The sequence below is a fragment of the Taudactylus pleione genome, unplaced genomic scaffold (assembly GCF_031769625.1).
Source record: "Taudactylus pleione unplaced genomic scaffold, aTauple2 ptg000046l, whole genome shotgun sequence".
Classification (NCBI taxonomy): Eukaryota; Metazoa; Chordata; class Amphibia; order Anura; family Myobatrachidae; genus Taudactylus; species Taudactylus pleione.
The window spans coordinates 9,493,329-9,508,813 of record NW_028284448.1 but is presented as its reverse complement, the minus strand read 5'-3'; the positions used below and the strand labels follow the sequence as shown (position 1 = coordinate 9,508,813).

The following is a 15,485-nucleotide window of genomic DNA, read 5'->3' as shown; positions in this document are numbered from 1 at the left end:
CTTAGAGGCATCTGGTAAAGACTCCGTTAGAGTTTTGGCCCACTCCTCAATAGCTCTTGCTACCAAGGTAGTGGCCATAGCTGGGCGGGTGGCCTTTCCTGCCAGCGAAAAAATTGATTTGAGACAAGACTCCAGTCTCCTATCCGTGGTTTCCTTCAGCGAAACTGCTGGGATTAGCAAAGTGGTACGTTTAATCAGCAGTGCCACATGCGCATCAACTGATGGTGGATTCTCCCACTTGGCACAGTCCTCTGCTGGAAAAGGATATAGAGGCGCCATTCTTTTTAGAAGAATGGCTTATCTTATCCGGAGGGACCCAGGCTTCCTCCATAAGTTCTGATAAATGTTCAGACTTTGGGAATTCTGCCTTAACCACTTTTTGGCGCTTGAACAGGGGGGCTTTCCTAAGCGGAAGATCCCCTTCCTCGATATTTAACACCGATTTTACAGCCCTTATCAGAAAAGGGACATCGGCTACTGGGAAATGATCATCACCCTCCTCGGAGCTAGACTCCTGCGAAAAGTCCTGTGCCTGTTCCTCCTTGGAGGAGGCACTCGAGTGCTCACCCATGTAAGGCGGTACATGGCGCCTAAATTTAGGCTGCTTTGGCTTGACAGCCTGAGGCTGAAAAACCCCAGAGGATGATGCCATAACCTTATCAGAGCCAAAAGCACTCCAAATGACATCACTAGTGATGTCAGTGGGGCCGGACCCAGACGGTAGGCGTTCCCATGGGAACGCCTCCGTCTGTGCAGCAACGCCCCCGGCACGCCCACCAAAGAGGGCGTGCTGTCACACACCATCGACAGCATGCCCCATTTGGTGCGAGACCCATAGCGACGGCTGGCCGTCGCTATGCGGGTCTCGCGCATGCGTACGACGGAGCCTCCTCCGTTGTGCGCATGCGCACTAGGGCACCATCGACCCGCTTGCGAGCGCTCATCGCTCGCGAGCGGGTCTGAATCAGGCCCTCTGTGTGAGAGGCCGATGGTACTGGATGTTACCGATGTTTTTTGGAGGTTTGCAAGGTATTACAGATGTGAGATAGCGATAGTGGGAGGCAGTGGACATCTCTATGCTTGCAGTGCGACGGCACTGCGATAGCATTCATTAGCATAGTTTTGCATGCAATTACGGAGCAGCGATCGCAATAGCGATCCTTAACGAATCAGGCCCTATGTCCGTTGGGAGATAATTCACCAAGTAGAGCGTGTGCTTCTTTCAGAGATCTTTCAAGTGACTATATAGTGAAGGTGAATACTGGTAGACCTCATATCTTTTAGTATAAGTCTAAGGAGAACCTTAAACAAGAGGGACAGATAGCTTTGCAGTACCATAGCACATTAGTGTATTTCTCCCATCATTTTGACATTTAAAAAGGTCACCAATGTGGCTAAGGTATGGTAAGGTGGAATATCAGTGTTGTGTATAAATAATGGGTGCAGGGTGTACATAGGTCAAGGGGGGCCCCACACAACACGCGGGCGCACACACACACATTTTGTGGTAAATCTCCAGATTAGGAAAAAAGAGTTGAGCAGGGAGAAGAACAGTGCAGAGAAATGCTGCAGATGTTAAAGAGCAGATAAAGCCACTGTTTTACAATAAGACATATCAAAGCCATAATACCTCTGAGCTGAAAAGTACACTGGAAATAACAGATATGTCTATACCTAACTACATATATATGTCTTGTGTCAACCTTCCACCTTCACAGCAACTCACTGTATTAGAATGGACGTGCTCCTTTTTTCTGTGAGTGACAGGTCTGTAGGCTTCTACTTCAGAACTGAGCTACATGTATTGGTGGATTCATACATAGAGACAGATCATCATACCACTAATTAAAATTATGTTATGTTGTTGTTTTTTTTACGTATATATGTAGGACACTGTCCTAAAGATGTGGGAGATGACTGCAGGCATTGTAAGCACAGCCTAGGTGGTGTGTAACAACTCCAAGCTATAGGCCCACACAGTCATTTTTCCTCTTCTATAATCCAGCTGTATACATCTTCTTACTAATATTCGTGCTAGAATGGAGTCATTCTTCTCATTTATACATTACAGCTCCCTTGGATTTATACTAGATGGCTTCCCCAACACAGTGGAGGAGGTCCAATACATAGGAGAATGCGGCTTTTTCCCTGACATTGCTGTCTTGCTTGAAGCAGAGGAGAGTGACATTTGTGATCGATTACTGCCCCCTCGCTTAGCCAAGTGGCAAGAGCGAAAAAGAAAAAAGGAAGAACGCGAACAGAAGCTTAGAGATATGAAGAAAAATATAAGGGTATGTTTTCAGTGTAATTACATTCTGTGTAAAGGCAATATAGACCCAATTTGCAAGTTACTCTGTTTCTCCATTTTTGTTCAGCAATATGTTTGGCTATCAGTCATTATGCAAAAACTACGATTTCCTTATATAGCTGTGTTCACTAATATAAGTGAGAGGTGCGCTGCTTCTTGAAGTTAATATGAAATACAAGCTAAGTATTTCAATGATATAGCAGAAATGTATTTACACAAAACATATGTTAGTTACTATACAGTATAATATATTTTATTTGTTAACATTTAGACAGTGCACACATATTACGCAGCACTTTACAGAGAATATTTAGTCATTCACATCAGTCTCATTGGACATACAAACTATGGCCCTCATTCAGAGCCATACGCTCTGAGCAGAGCGCACGCTCTGAATGAGGGCCGGCCTCCATAATTATGGAGCGTCCTCCTGGACGCTCGTATAGCTGTGGGTCACCACCCACAGCCTATACGAGCGTGCAGTTTGTTGGCCGCGATGGTCTTGACCATCGCGACCATCGCCACTGCGAGCCGGAGCCTGCGGTTGAGGTTTTCAACCGCAAGGCCTGGAGTGATTTTGGCTCTATCAGAGCCAAAATCACTCCCACTGACATCACTAGTGATGTCAGTGGGCCAGCTTCTGACGGTAGGCGTTCCCTTGGGAACGCCCCCGTCAGGGAGGCACGCCCCCAGCACGCCCACCAAAGGGGGCGTGCTGTCAATCAACATCGACAGCACGCCCCCTTTGATCAGACACAACGAGCGAAGGAAAGTCCTTCGCTCGTCGCATCTGGCGCATGCGCACGACGGAGCTCCCGCCGTCGTGCGCATGCGCAGTGCACAACATCGACCCACTTGCGAGCGGACAGCCGCTTGCGAGTGGGTCTGAATCAGGCCCTATATTCCCTACCAGTGGTGGATTTTACCTATAGGCTGCAGTCCCCCCCCTCTGTAAAATTTGCTACTTCAGTAAGCCAGTTGCAGTCTGTGACTGCACTGGCTTCACTGTGACTGGAGGTGAGGGTGTCAAATTGCAACATAATCTGACTAAAGACATAGGGGTTTATTTACTAAGCAGTGCTAGGAGACAGAGTGAAAAGTGATAAGAAAGTGATAAGGTACCAGCCAATCAGCTCCCAACTGTCATCTCATAGACTGTGTTTGAAAAATGACAGTTGGGAGCTGATTGGCTAGTACCGTATCACTTTCTTATCACTTTTCACTCTGTATCCTAACACTGCTTAGTAAATAGACCCCATAGGGTTCTATTTACTAAGCAGTGTTAGGAGACAGAGTGAAAAGTGATAAGGTAGCAGCCAATCAGCTCCCAACTGTCATTTTTCAAACACAGCCTGTGAGATGGCAGTTAGGAGCTAATTGGCTGGCACCTTATCACTTTTCACTCTGTCTCCTAACACTGCTTAGTACATAGACCCCCTAATGTATGTGCTAAATTACTCAACCCTCTGTGCCAAATTTGCATGTATGCGCCATCTTATAGCCTGGATATCTTTACAAGCAATGGCTGTCTGTTTTCACTGATGTTAGAGGATATTCTATATGCACAGTATTCATCACAAGGCTTGTTACCTGTCCTCTGGTAGTCGTTCACTGGATTATACATTTTATAATAATATAAATTTGTCACCTACACACAATGAAGGCATCTATTTTGTAAGATGAACCACTATTCATAGAAATACAGCTTTTACAGTCTCAATTATGTCACTGGTTCCTAGTTAATTCATATGATGAATCCTTTTAATGTTCAGTATACAAAATGTCTCTCTCTGCTGTATGCAGGCGAGATAAAACTTCAGACTCTTTAAAATGAGTAGTTTTGTTTGCACTAGTGATCATATTTTCTGGTAGAACAATGTACTAATGATCTGTTTGATTTGTAAATCAAAATTCCAAATGCAGTAATTCAAAAATCAAGAAAATAATAATCAGTTTGTCTAATAATTTTTGTTTACTGTAAAAGTATTTGAAGCCTATTTCCTGACCTATGTTCCAATCCTAGCTATAGCTGAATGGATGTTCATTGCTGCAAGTTGATTAACAAATCTGTTATAACTAAATTATCACAGGACATACAGATTGCCAAGAGACGAGAAGAACTTTTAGCGGAACAAAAAATAGATGAGGAAAAGAGGGTAAGATATTTAATTGCCATCACCATACTGATGTGTTATTTTCAGAAATGAACAATCAAATTAACTACCAAATGTATACTTCAATGTATAGTAATAATAAGGAATTATTTAGAAATGTAAGAATGATGCCTACATGACATCAGGGAGTTGGCGGCGACCGGTAAACATGGCTACACATTAAGGGCTCTATTTATTAACATTACTTTTACTAAAATAAAGTGAAAAAGGGTGTTATCACACCCTTTTCACATTATTTTAGCATCACCTAAAGTTACTAAAGGGCAATTGGAGTAGAATTCGTAAAATTCTACTCCATGCCCTAATTATCACTTATTTTTAGTAAGCAGATAGCATTTCCAATAATTGTAATGGGAATTGTGATCTGGCCAAAGGGCCTGATTCAGACCCGCTCGCAAGCGGGTCGATGGTTGTGCATTGCACACGCACGGCGTACGCAATGCGCGTGCGCAAGCCCCGTAGCGAAAGAGAAATTCTCTCGCTCCGGGGCTCGCTACAAATAGGGCGGCTGTCGATGTTGATCCTGAAGGAACGCCTGCTGTTTGTGGGCGGCCCTACTGACATCACCAGTGATGTCAGTAGTGAGCTTCCGACTCACTTCCTACCACAAGGGTCTTGTCGCAAGCCCAATTAAGCGAGAAGGACAAAGGTTGCCCTTAAATTAAATAAAAATTATTATCTGCTTATCTGAGATCCTCAGGAATAAACAATCAAATGAGCAGTGCTTGGCCATTAGATGTATCACTGTAGAGTTTTATGGGGAAAACTACCTGTAGATATGTCTGTTTTTGTCCCTTAGTAAGAGATAAAGCCCATCAGCTGATATAGCAGCATCTTTTTGCCCAGTTAGCAAGTAGATTTAAGATAATATTCATTGTTGTGGGGAGCAATGAAATCCTCAACTGTCAGGAAAAGGATATGTACCACATTACCATGCCCACCGGGGTTTTTTCTATAGCACTGAGTTTAGCAATGGCCTCAGAAGTAAGAATTGCCTGTAAACTACACATATTGGGATCTTTACATCATCACTTAATTTATACAAAAGCAGCTGAAAATTAACACTTTCACATACTTATTTATAAATGAATGGCCTGATTCAGACCCGGTCGCAAGCGCTGAGCGAGGGAACACTTGCCATTTGGGGGCGGCCCCACTGACATCACGAGTGATGTTAGTGGAGAGCTTCCGGCTCTGTTAGAGCTGAAAGCTCTCTGGGGCTTGCGATGAACGAGACCCTACAACAAGGGTCTCGTCGCAAGCCCGATGGTCGCGATGGTCTTGACCATTGCGACCATCACCATGGCCGCTCACTAGCTGTACCCACAACTATGCGAGCGGCCAGGAGGCCGCTCCTAAAAAAAACAGCGCCCGCCCTGATTCAGAGCGAGCTTTTGCTTTTTGCGAGCACCTCTGAATCAGGCCCTAAGTGTCAGGGCCATTCATCAAGTTCTGAAAAAGCATTTTGTTTTTCAGATTTTGGTGGTGCAGCCGATAATCTTCACAGGCTGCCGTGTAAATATATATACACACACATATATATGTCAGCCTTTGCAGCTAGCAGAATGATCTGTTCAAATCCTTCCCCGCTCCAGCGGCACCATAGCCCGGTGCCGCCCTTCAGTTTACCTCAGTTTTTCCTCCGGTCCAGGCTGTTCAGGATACACGGTGCAGCTGCAAGGAGACAGGTGAGGTGAGAGGATGCAGGTGGAAGACAACGGGTGGTAGGGGGCTGGTACAGATAACGGCAGTGTGACGGACAGACACTGCCGTGGGGGAGGGGGGCGGGAAGGGGGAATGGTGGTCTGTGGTTATAGATAGCGGCAAGGTCGGCACGGTTTATTCCTGAGCATCAGAGAATAACCTTTCCTATTGGAGCAAAACATGTATTACTTATTGTTTTCAATGCAGTATTTAGCTGTCAGTCCTTCAGATGTTAATGGTACATTTGTTTTGTGTAGGGGAAGAAGGATCCTGAAGATGGAGAAGAGGAGGGGGAGGAGGAAGAGGCAGAAGAAGAAGAAATTGACAGCATTGAGCTGATTCTTTCAGAAGAGTTCCCAGAGGAAGAAGAGGAGGAGCCGGAGGAAAACGAACAGGAGGAAGATGCCATTGAGAGAATGAAAACTGAAATTGGAGAAAAGTGTGAAGGAGATGCTGAATCTTTACAGGCAGTGAAGGTAAAGGGATCTATACACAACTGCTCCCATGCTGTAACATAACATATAATAAATGAGTATATACAGGACTGTGGAGAGTCTAGCCAAGCCCAGGCAATGGCAAGAGGGCATGGCCTAATGCGCTGAACTGCTGCCGCTGATAGGACTAGGAGGGGGGCAGCGGACCTGGGCCCCCGCCAGGCCCCTCCAGTAAGCCTGGGCCCAGGTAATCAGTACCTTCTCCCACCCTCGCTGATACCCTGAGTATATAGGTCCATAGTTATGTTTTGTAGAAATAAAATAGTCTGTGAGTGGTGCTGCCATGTTCATTACCTGGTAATCACTCTGCAGAGACTTCACCCATATACTTTATTTCCCCATGTAATTTCACTAATGAATGATAAGGCTTTCCATATTGTTATATTTCAGCCCAGAAAACAGTTTCCCAGACACCTGAAACACCTGTTTTACTGAATTTGTTTGTCTATTTTTCCTTGTACTACAAAACACTTCTCCCTTTCTAATTGGTTACTGCATGTGGACAGCTCTATGTATTCCTTTATCAAAGATATATAGACAAGTACAATGATGAGCAAGCCAATAGCCACAGGGCAAGCTATGCTGAGGTCATATGTGCAGATTTAAAGTATCTGAAATGAGTTAATTCATATTACAATAGGCTACCTCCCCAGATGCAGCTATCACCAGACTATACTCCTATAATAATTCCAGAGGTGACATAGCCACAATTCTGCAACTGTGCCAGTCATCACAATGACATCATTTCATTTAAAATTATGTTTCTTATACACAAAATCTCCCAAAATGGCGTGTCCTCCCTCATCTCTTTTCTATTTTCTGTGTAACTAACTCTAGTCATGTTATAGTACCTGCATGTGACCTGCACATCTCCTGCCTGTCTACAAGCTTTCTTTCATGCCAGGCCTAACCTGGAACACACTAACCCACATTATCTCATTAACCCCTGCTTATAAAGTGGTAAGTATGCACTGAAAATACATTTTTTAACATAATAATCAAATTCATTATGGACCCTGCTCTTATTTCCCAGCATTTGTCTACATTTTGTTGTTCTTATTATATCCTCTATCAGTATCTGCTCAACACATGTAAAAAAAAAAAACAATCATATGCTATACGGATGATACTCAGATCTACCTTTCCTCTCCTCCCATCTCCTCACTCGTATCTCCAACTGTCTCTGTGCTGTCTCTTCCTGGATGTCCCAGCGCTCTCTTAAACTTAACATGTATAAGACTGAGCTGTTAATTTTCCCACCCTCCCGCATAACCTCACCTCACACAATTTCATTATCAACTGACGGCAAAACCATCTCCTCTAGCCCCAAAGTGAGCTATCTTGGAGTCATCCTGGACTCTTCCCTTTCCTTAAAACCACACATTCAGTAGCTCTCGCAGTCCTGCCATTTCCATCTTAAAAATGTTTCCAGGATCAGGCCGTCTCTACTAAAACTATTAAATTGATGCTACTAAAACCCTCATCCACTCACTAGTCATCTCCAGATTGGACTATTGTAACCTCCTCCTATCTGGCCTACCTTACTACCGCCTCTCTCCATCATTGCTGCTGTCTGGGTTATCTTCCTCTCTAAACATTCTACATCTGTCTCTCCTTGGTTGCCAACGCCCTGCTGTTTATTTGAGGGTTATGATCGCTAATGCAGCAAATGTTTATAAACAATAAATAATAATAATGCCCACATCCATATGACAATTTAGTGCTGTTGCCGCTTTAAGAGGATTTTCTTTCAGGGACATGCGGTGAGGTCAATGGATGGGGAGGCACTGGCTAGTATTAGAGCCAGATAACACACACACATATATGAACCTGCCCCACTTGCTCAGATCTCCTCCCCCCAACACAAATCCTCCACACACACAGATTCCCTGTAGCACAGATCACCCTCACACATATCTCCCTCTAGCACAAAATATTTCACGCACACAGATCTCCCCCTAGCAGCGGACCCTTCTCGCCTTTTTCTCTGTGTTTCCTCTGTCTGCATATGACAATTTCCTTCCCTCCTCAGTGCTGCTGCTGAGCTCCGATGCTGGAGTACTTACTGGACTGGTCAGTTGATCGTCAGAGGTGTGCGTCAGAGCTCGTGGCACGCCCCTCACAGTGAGGCATGCCTCCATTAGCTATTTTTCTCTGTGTTTTGTTGGCTGCATTGTGGCCCAGCTCCCATCTCCAGGCAGTGTCTGAGCTATCAGAGGTGAGGCTGAGTTCTTACTGCCTGATCTTTCCTCTCTCCCTGTATTTCCAGGGAGTGCAGCAAGTTTGGTGAGTTTTGCCTATAAAAACAATCAGAATAATACAAAGAAGAAAATTATAAGGTATAAATATCTTCTTTGTATTATTCTAATCATTTTTGTAGTTAAAACTCTGTAGTCTGAAAGGGAGTATGACAGGAGAGGCTCTGCCTCCCGTCTACCCTGACTGCACGTCCATGGTTTTTGTATGTGACCAACTGAGCATTAGCCACATAATTGCAGCATACTGTCATATAAGCGGATGTAGCAGCATCTCTTAACAAGTATACTTGACATACAGTATAATGAAAATGACTAATTTTATGTCTAAGGCTACCATCAAGTATAAGACATACAGTGGCTCTGTGGCCCCTGCCCTTCCAGAGCAGTATTATCTATGAATTATTGAAGATGTGATAATATTCAGCAATTAATACCTCAAATGTCAGGTAAAGGCAAGTATTATTTTAATCCAAAGGACTTGATCTGGAGAATCCTTTGAATAAATAGGGCAGCAGTAGGAGAGTCAAACAAGTAGAACCAGCATACACTGCCTTGTGATGTTAGCATTGCATAATTCAACTATGTAGTGAGAGCCTTGTGCCGGCTAGGCATTACTCACACAGATGCAGAGGACGGCTAGGAATAGCTGATATTCAATAGAAGTGGGAGTCCATCCAGTACATATGTGCTTTATGGTTCATTTCATATTGAGCGCAGGACGTGGGTCACAGGGACCGGAGGAGACCACTGAAGGTGGGACCTGATGGTTGTGTGCCAGTTCTAGGGGCAGGCTGACTGGAAGGTGGGCCGTCTGTATTAGTCCTTAATGGCAGTAGTTGAACACCATTGCCAAAGCGGTTGGCTAGGTATCATTTGCGGCTCCTGTCGGAATGATTGTTCACCAGTCTGGAGGTGTGAAGCTGCAGGGTGCCACTTATTAGGTAATGGTAGTGAGGTATCATGTATTTACATATTTTATTGCTATTTTGCAACTAGGTAAAATTTATTTTAATCTGTTTGCGCTCCCAGTATTTTGATTTTGTTCTTGTTTCCTCAGTTAGGGGTCAGCTGCCCCTTGACTTGGTGAGCAGCATCCAGATTGAATTTGCTACTTTAACTTTATTCAGAAGTGCCTGGTACTTTTTTTTCTCACATTATGTATAACTGGTAACTTAAAACCATTCAGAATGTCATAATTGGCTGATCATAATGTCCACTGGGGCTTTCAATACAGCAATGACTTGAGCAGTGGCTTAAAATAAGAAATGCCTGGAAACTACACATTATTTGTAATGACCGATATTTTGCCAAAGGATAGAAATGTTTCCATTTATTTGTGAACATTATAGGATAATATTTAATATATGACAATAGAATTCCACAAAATGGCACACTATAAGGGGTAAATTTACCAAGAATCATGTCTGGTCCAAGTTGTAACACTCACAGCATCGCTGAAACATGGGAGACTTTTGACAGCTGAAACACTCAAATTTACCAAGAATCGTGTTCTTTCGATGGCGTATGTGTTCATGTTTCTCCCCATGTTCTATGTGTCTGACCACAGCCAAACATGCAGTCTGCATATATCAGTGAGATACGTGTATGTGTGTATTGTGGTAAAATATGTGTAAACATAGACACAAAACAGTGTGGGCCCCCCCACCCCCAAAAGCAAAACTAGCCCCGGGCTCTGTGAGACAGTCCTGGTTCTAAAAATACAGGGGACAAAATGTGTAGGGGTCCCCCTTATTTTATGAACCAGCACTGGGCTCTGTGAGCTGGTCCTGGTTTTAAAAATACGGGGAAAAATGGCGTGGAAGCCCCTGTATTTTTAAAACCAGCACTAGGCTTAAACTAGTCGGAGTGTAATGCCACAGCCAGGGGACTCTTTTACTGGGTCCTCTGGCCAAAGCATTAGCACCCCAAACTAGTCAGCCCTGGCCAGGAATCCCAGTGGAGGTGGGGACTACCCAATAAAGGGATCCCCCCTCTCCTGAGCACCCCAGGCAAGGGCTGAAGCCCCTGGCCGGTGGGTGCAGGAGTAATAGTGATAATAATAAATGTCTACTATTGTTTTTTACAGTGGGACTACAGGTCCCAGCATGCCTGCCCTCTGGCACTTGTAGAACTACGTGCCAGCAGGTGGCCGGTACCGGTACCTCACAAAAAAAATAGTAAAAGAACCACAGTACACACATACACCGTGCACAGTAAAATTTTATTAAACTTAAATTTTATTACATACACTATACTCAACTTGTCCCCGGTGTTCGGTCCCCTTATCCAGTAGAGATCTTGTTTTCTTCGGTCCCCTTCTCCAGTAGAGATCCCGGCCAATGAAATTAAAAAAACGACTCACCAAACCATTTTGGACATTGAAGAGATGTGTGTGTTTCCAAATACACTGTGTAGACAAAAGTGATTGGACGTTCCCGTGCAAGTGAAATGCATTCCATGCATACTAGGCTCTATTGATCTCTCTCTCACAGCCTCTGGATGGTTCCAGAAGCTATTACTGTGCGCATGCGCAGTGTCAGTTTCTACAGGAGAAATCCCTCACAAATGTGAAAGACTTTTACAATTTACCGGGGATATAGTTAGCAGGGATAGTGGTTACAGCAACCGATGTCTCTGCAAGTTCCCCTTTGTATATCCCCACTGCGATATGGTCGGATAATAATCGCTGCAGTTTTGCGATTATTAATACATAGACCCCTTTATCCGAATTCTGGGTCTCATTCAGACCCGCTCGCGAGCGCAGGACGCTCCCAAGCGGGTCGATGTTACCCAAATGCGCATGCGCACGACGGAGGCTGCTCCGTCGTGCGCATGCGCGAGACCCGACGAGCTACGGGGGAAGCCGTTGCTCGGGGTCTCGCTACAAAGGGGGCGTGCTGTCGATGGTGAGTGACAGCACGCCCCCTTTGGTGGGCGTGCCAGGGCGTGGCTGCCCAGACGGAGGCGTTACCATGGGAACGCCTACCGTCTGGGCCCGGCCCCACTGACATCACTAGTGATGTCAGTGGGAGTGATTTTGGCTCTGATAGAGCCAAAATCTCTCCAGGGCTTGCGGCAGCGAGACCCTACCGCAGGGTCTCGTCGCAAGCCCGATGGTTGCGATGGTCTTGACCATCGCGACCATCATCATGGACGCTCGCATAAGCTGTGGGTGGTAACCCACAGCTATGCGAGCCTCCAAAAGGCCGCTCCAAATTTAACTTGGACGGCCCTGATTGAGAGCGAGCGCTCTGGTCAGAGCGTCCGGCTCTGAATCAGGGCCTCTGTCTCAAATATTTTTGCCATTTGTAGCTGTAAGTTTTTAAATAAGGGTTACTCTTAAAGAGCACTTTTATTAAATGTCAGTGAATTCTCATGGTCTGATCATTTAAATTTTGTTCCTGAATGAATCACCTCAAAACATCTACTTCTAGAATTGTTAAAAAATATTAGTAGCATTAAAACTAGGGATGTGCAGGCTCGGATAGGTTTGAATTTTCCCGCCAAGTTCGGATTTTTCCCGCCAAAAAGCGGTCTCAGAAAGAGGTAAAACGTCATCTGTCATGGACAAACATCATCTTCCATGGACTTTTGTCCAGGACTGATGATGTTTGTCCATGAAAGATGACGTTTTGCCTCTTTCCGAGTCCCAATTTTTGGCGAGAAAAATACGAACTTGGCGGGAAAATTCAAACCTATCCGAGCCTGCACATCCCTAATTAAAACACACGTACAGCAAACATGTCAAACTCAAAATACCAACCGGGCCGAATATTCAAGGTCTAAGAATGTGTGGGTCGCAAGAATAAAAAAAAGTCATATCCAATTTTGAAAGGGTTATTATTAATAAAAACCAATGCAGTGAACCCTGTAGTAGTGCCCCTTATGCAATGCCCCCTGTATTAGAGCCCGTTATGCAATGCCACTGTAGTTGTGCCCATTATGCAGTGCCCCCTGTATAAGATCCCTTATGCAATGCCCCCTTTATAAGAGCTCCTTATGCAATGCCCCCTGTATTATAGCCCCTTACGCAGTGCCCCCAGTAGTGTCCATTATGCAGTTCCTACAGTAGTGCATCTTATGCAGTGCCCCCAGTAGCGCCCCTTATTCAATGCCCCCTGTATTAGAGCCCGTTATGCAATGCCACTGTAGTTGTGCCCATTATGCAGTGCCCCCTGTACAAGATCCCCTTATGCAATGCCCCCTTTATAAGAGCTCCTTATGCAATGCCCCCTGTATTATAGCCCCTTACGCGGTGCCCCCAGTAGTGTCCATTATGCAGTTCCTACAGTAGTGCATCTTATGCAGTGCCCCCAGTAGCGCCCCTTATTCAATGCCACCTGTATTAGAGCCCCTTGTGCAATGCCCCCTTTATAAGGGATCCTTATGCAATGCCTCCTGTATTAGAGCCCCTTAGGCAGTGTCCCCAGTAGTGCCCATTATGCAGTGCACCCAGTAGTGCCCCTTATGCAGTGCCCCCATTAATGCCCCTAGTAGTGCCCCCTCCCAGTATAGAACAGGCCCCACTTACCTCTCTCTTACTTACCTCTCTTCACGCTGGCCGCTGGGCACCGCTCTCGCGTAGACGCCTGCCGCTCACTGGATCTAATTAGATCTAGCAGGGCAGGCCGCTCACATCACTGGGAACGCTGGCCTTTGAAGTGATCAGAGGCTTCTCTGATCGCTTCAGAGACCAGCGTTCCAAGTTTAAACACAAATATTATGTGGCCCAGTCATCCCTGCCGCGATCGGAGCTGAGCTCCAATCGCGGCAGGGGTAACTGGGCTGCATAATATATGTATTTGTGCCCACACAGTTGGGCCACATAAAATGCTTCTTTGGGCCACATGCGTTTGACATGCCTGATGTATAGTATTTGACACAATAATACTGCAGTATTAGGAAATTTGTTTTCATTTTTTTTTTCATTTATTTGCAGGAAGAACTTCAGAGTCTAATGATACCTTGTGTTACAATAAATGCTGGCCGCAAACCACATATTGTACATTACCAGTTATATGAGAAGCTAAAGCATATAGTGGAAAATCGTGAGAGTCTCTTTGAAAAAAGTTATCCAATTAGCTTACCTCTTGCTAACAAGATGCTGCATGTATCGTACAAACATCCCAGTGTCTTTGGACGATGGGACCCTGTCAAGGTATTGTAATGTTAAACAGAAAGTACATTTTCCATTTTTATGAGTTTACCCTGAATTGCATTGGTCTTTGGTTCATATTTTGGAACTTTGAGCCTAATAACATTCTGTCATTTACTTTTTTCCTTTGTTCAGATTAGGCCATTGCTGGTATTTTAGAACCTACTGAGGGAAGACATTGGGGTATATTTACTAAATAGCGTGTTTGCAAAGTCACTCAGCAATTTTGACCGCTGGCAGCAATAGCAATAAATGCGAAATAAACCTCATTAATCATTTATTATTACTATAGACATTTTGAATTCAGTGGTGAAAGCCACCATAATTCAACAACTTTGAAAACTGTTATGTGTCCATAGTAGTATTCCCTACATCAATTGCTACAATCACACAAGCAAACCTAAAAACCTTGGATGAATTACTTTGAAAAAGAGCCTTAAAATGGGTACACATTATATAATATATCATACAATATATCGTTCTGACACAGATAGGAACAATATATGGTACACATTGTATAGTGTGTGCATCTGATCCGTTCTTCCCGACGGTTGTTCATCGCATCATCCGATCTGCTGTCCTGCAGGTCAGTTGGGACAATGCAATCAATGACGCGGTGCAGTTACATGGAGCATGTAACAATACAGTGTGTACAGTGGCGTCACAAGGGGGGTTGCGGGCCGCACATGGGTGTCACCTGCCAAGGGGTGACACCAAAGTGCCGACTCATTAGCATTACATGCAGCACTTGGCTCCTGACACAGTTAGGGAGTCGGCACTGCACACAGACTGGTCAGTCCGCATCTCCGGGACCCCCGAAGTGACTAAAACTGGGTTTTGGCCCGCGAGGCCACGCCCCTCACCGGCGAGGCCATGCTCCCTTGCTCCCTGTCTGCAAGGCCACGCTCCCTTTTTTTATAATGCGCAGCATATCCGCGCGCACTACAAGCCTCCCTGCACTGGGTGTCACCACGGGGAGGGACGCCACTGATTGCGTACGCCGGATTATGCAATGTGTACAGCACACCTGATGTATCGTTACATCGTGCCACTGGGTCACTCCATTGTATGGTGTTTACACAGCTTTAGAGGTAACACAATTAATATGAATAAATATATTCCAAGTCAATACAGAGATTTATTTAACAAACTTTTTATACCAAGAACCATACAGAAGACAATGGTCATCGTTACTGAAAGGACAAAAGACTGTTTAACCAAGAGTATAGGAAGTGTTCATTTACTCTAAGGGCAGATAAGCTGTAAATGATTTGATACATTAGGTGGTTATGGCAAATTCACCTAAAATGTATAAATGATTGAAGAAATAATTGTAACTATTATTAGAAGACATTATTGGGGTGATTGAACCAAGTAATTTATCCAGTTACC

The 15,485-nt window shown here is 44.6% G+C and overlaps 1 protein-coding gene across 2 annotated transcripts in view; it reads left to right on the top strand.

Moving 5' to 3' along the window:
- The window catches only part of AK9 (adenylate kinase 9), a 171,381-nt gene that overhangs the window by 109,231 nt on the left and 46,665 nt on the right, over positions 1-15,485 (top strand). For both annotated transcript variants that reach the window (XM_088460477.1, XM_088460478.1), the window contains exons 27-30: positions 2,072-2,291; positions 4,399-4,464; positions 6,444-6,662; positions 13,878-14,096. In XM_088460477.1, the coding sequence (XP_088316603.1) occupies positions 2,072-2,291; positions 4,399-4,464; positions 6,444-6,662; positions 13,878-14,096 (724 nt within the window). The remainder of the gene's footprint in view (positions 1-2,071; positions 2,292-4,398; positions 4,465-6,443; positions 6,663-13,877; positions 14,097-15,485) is intronic.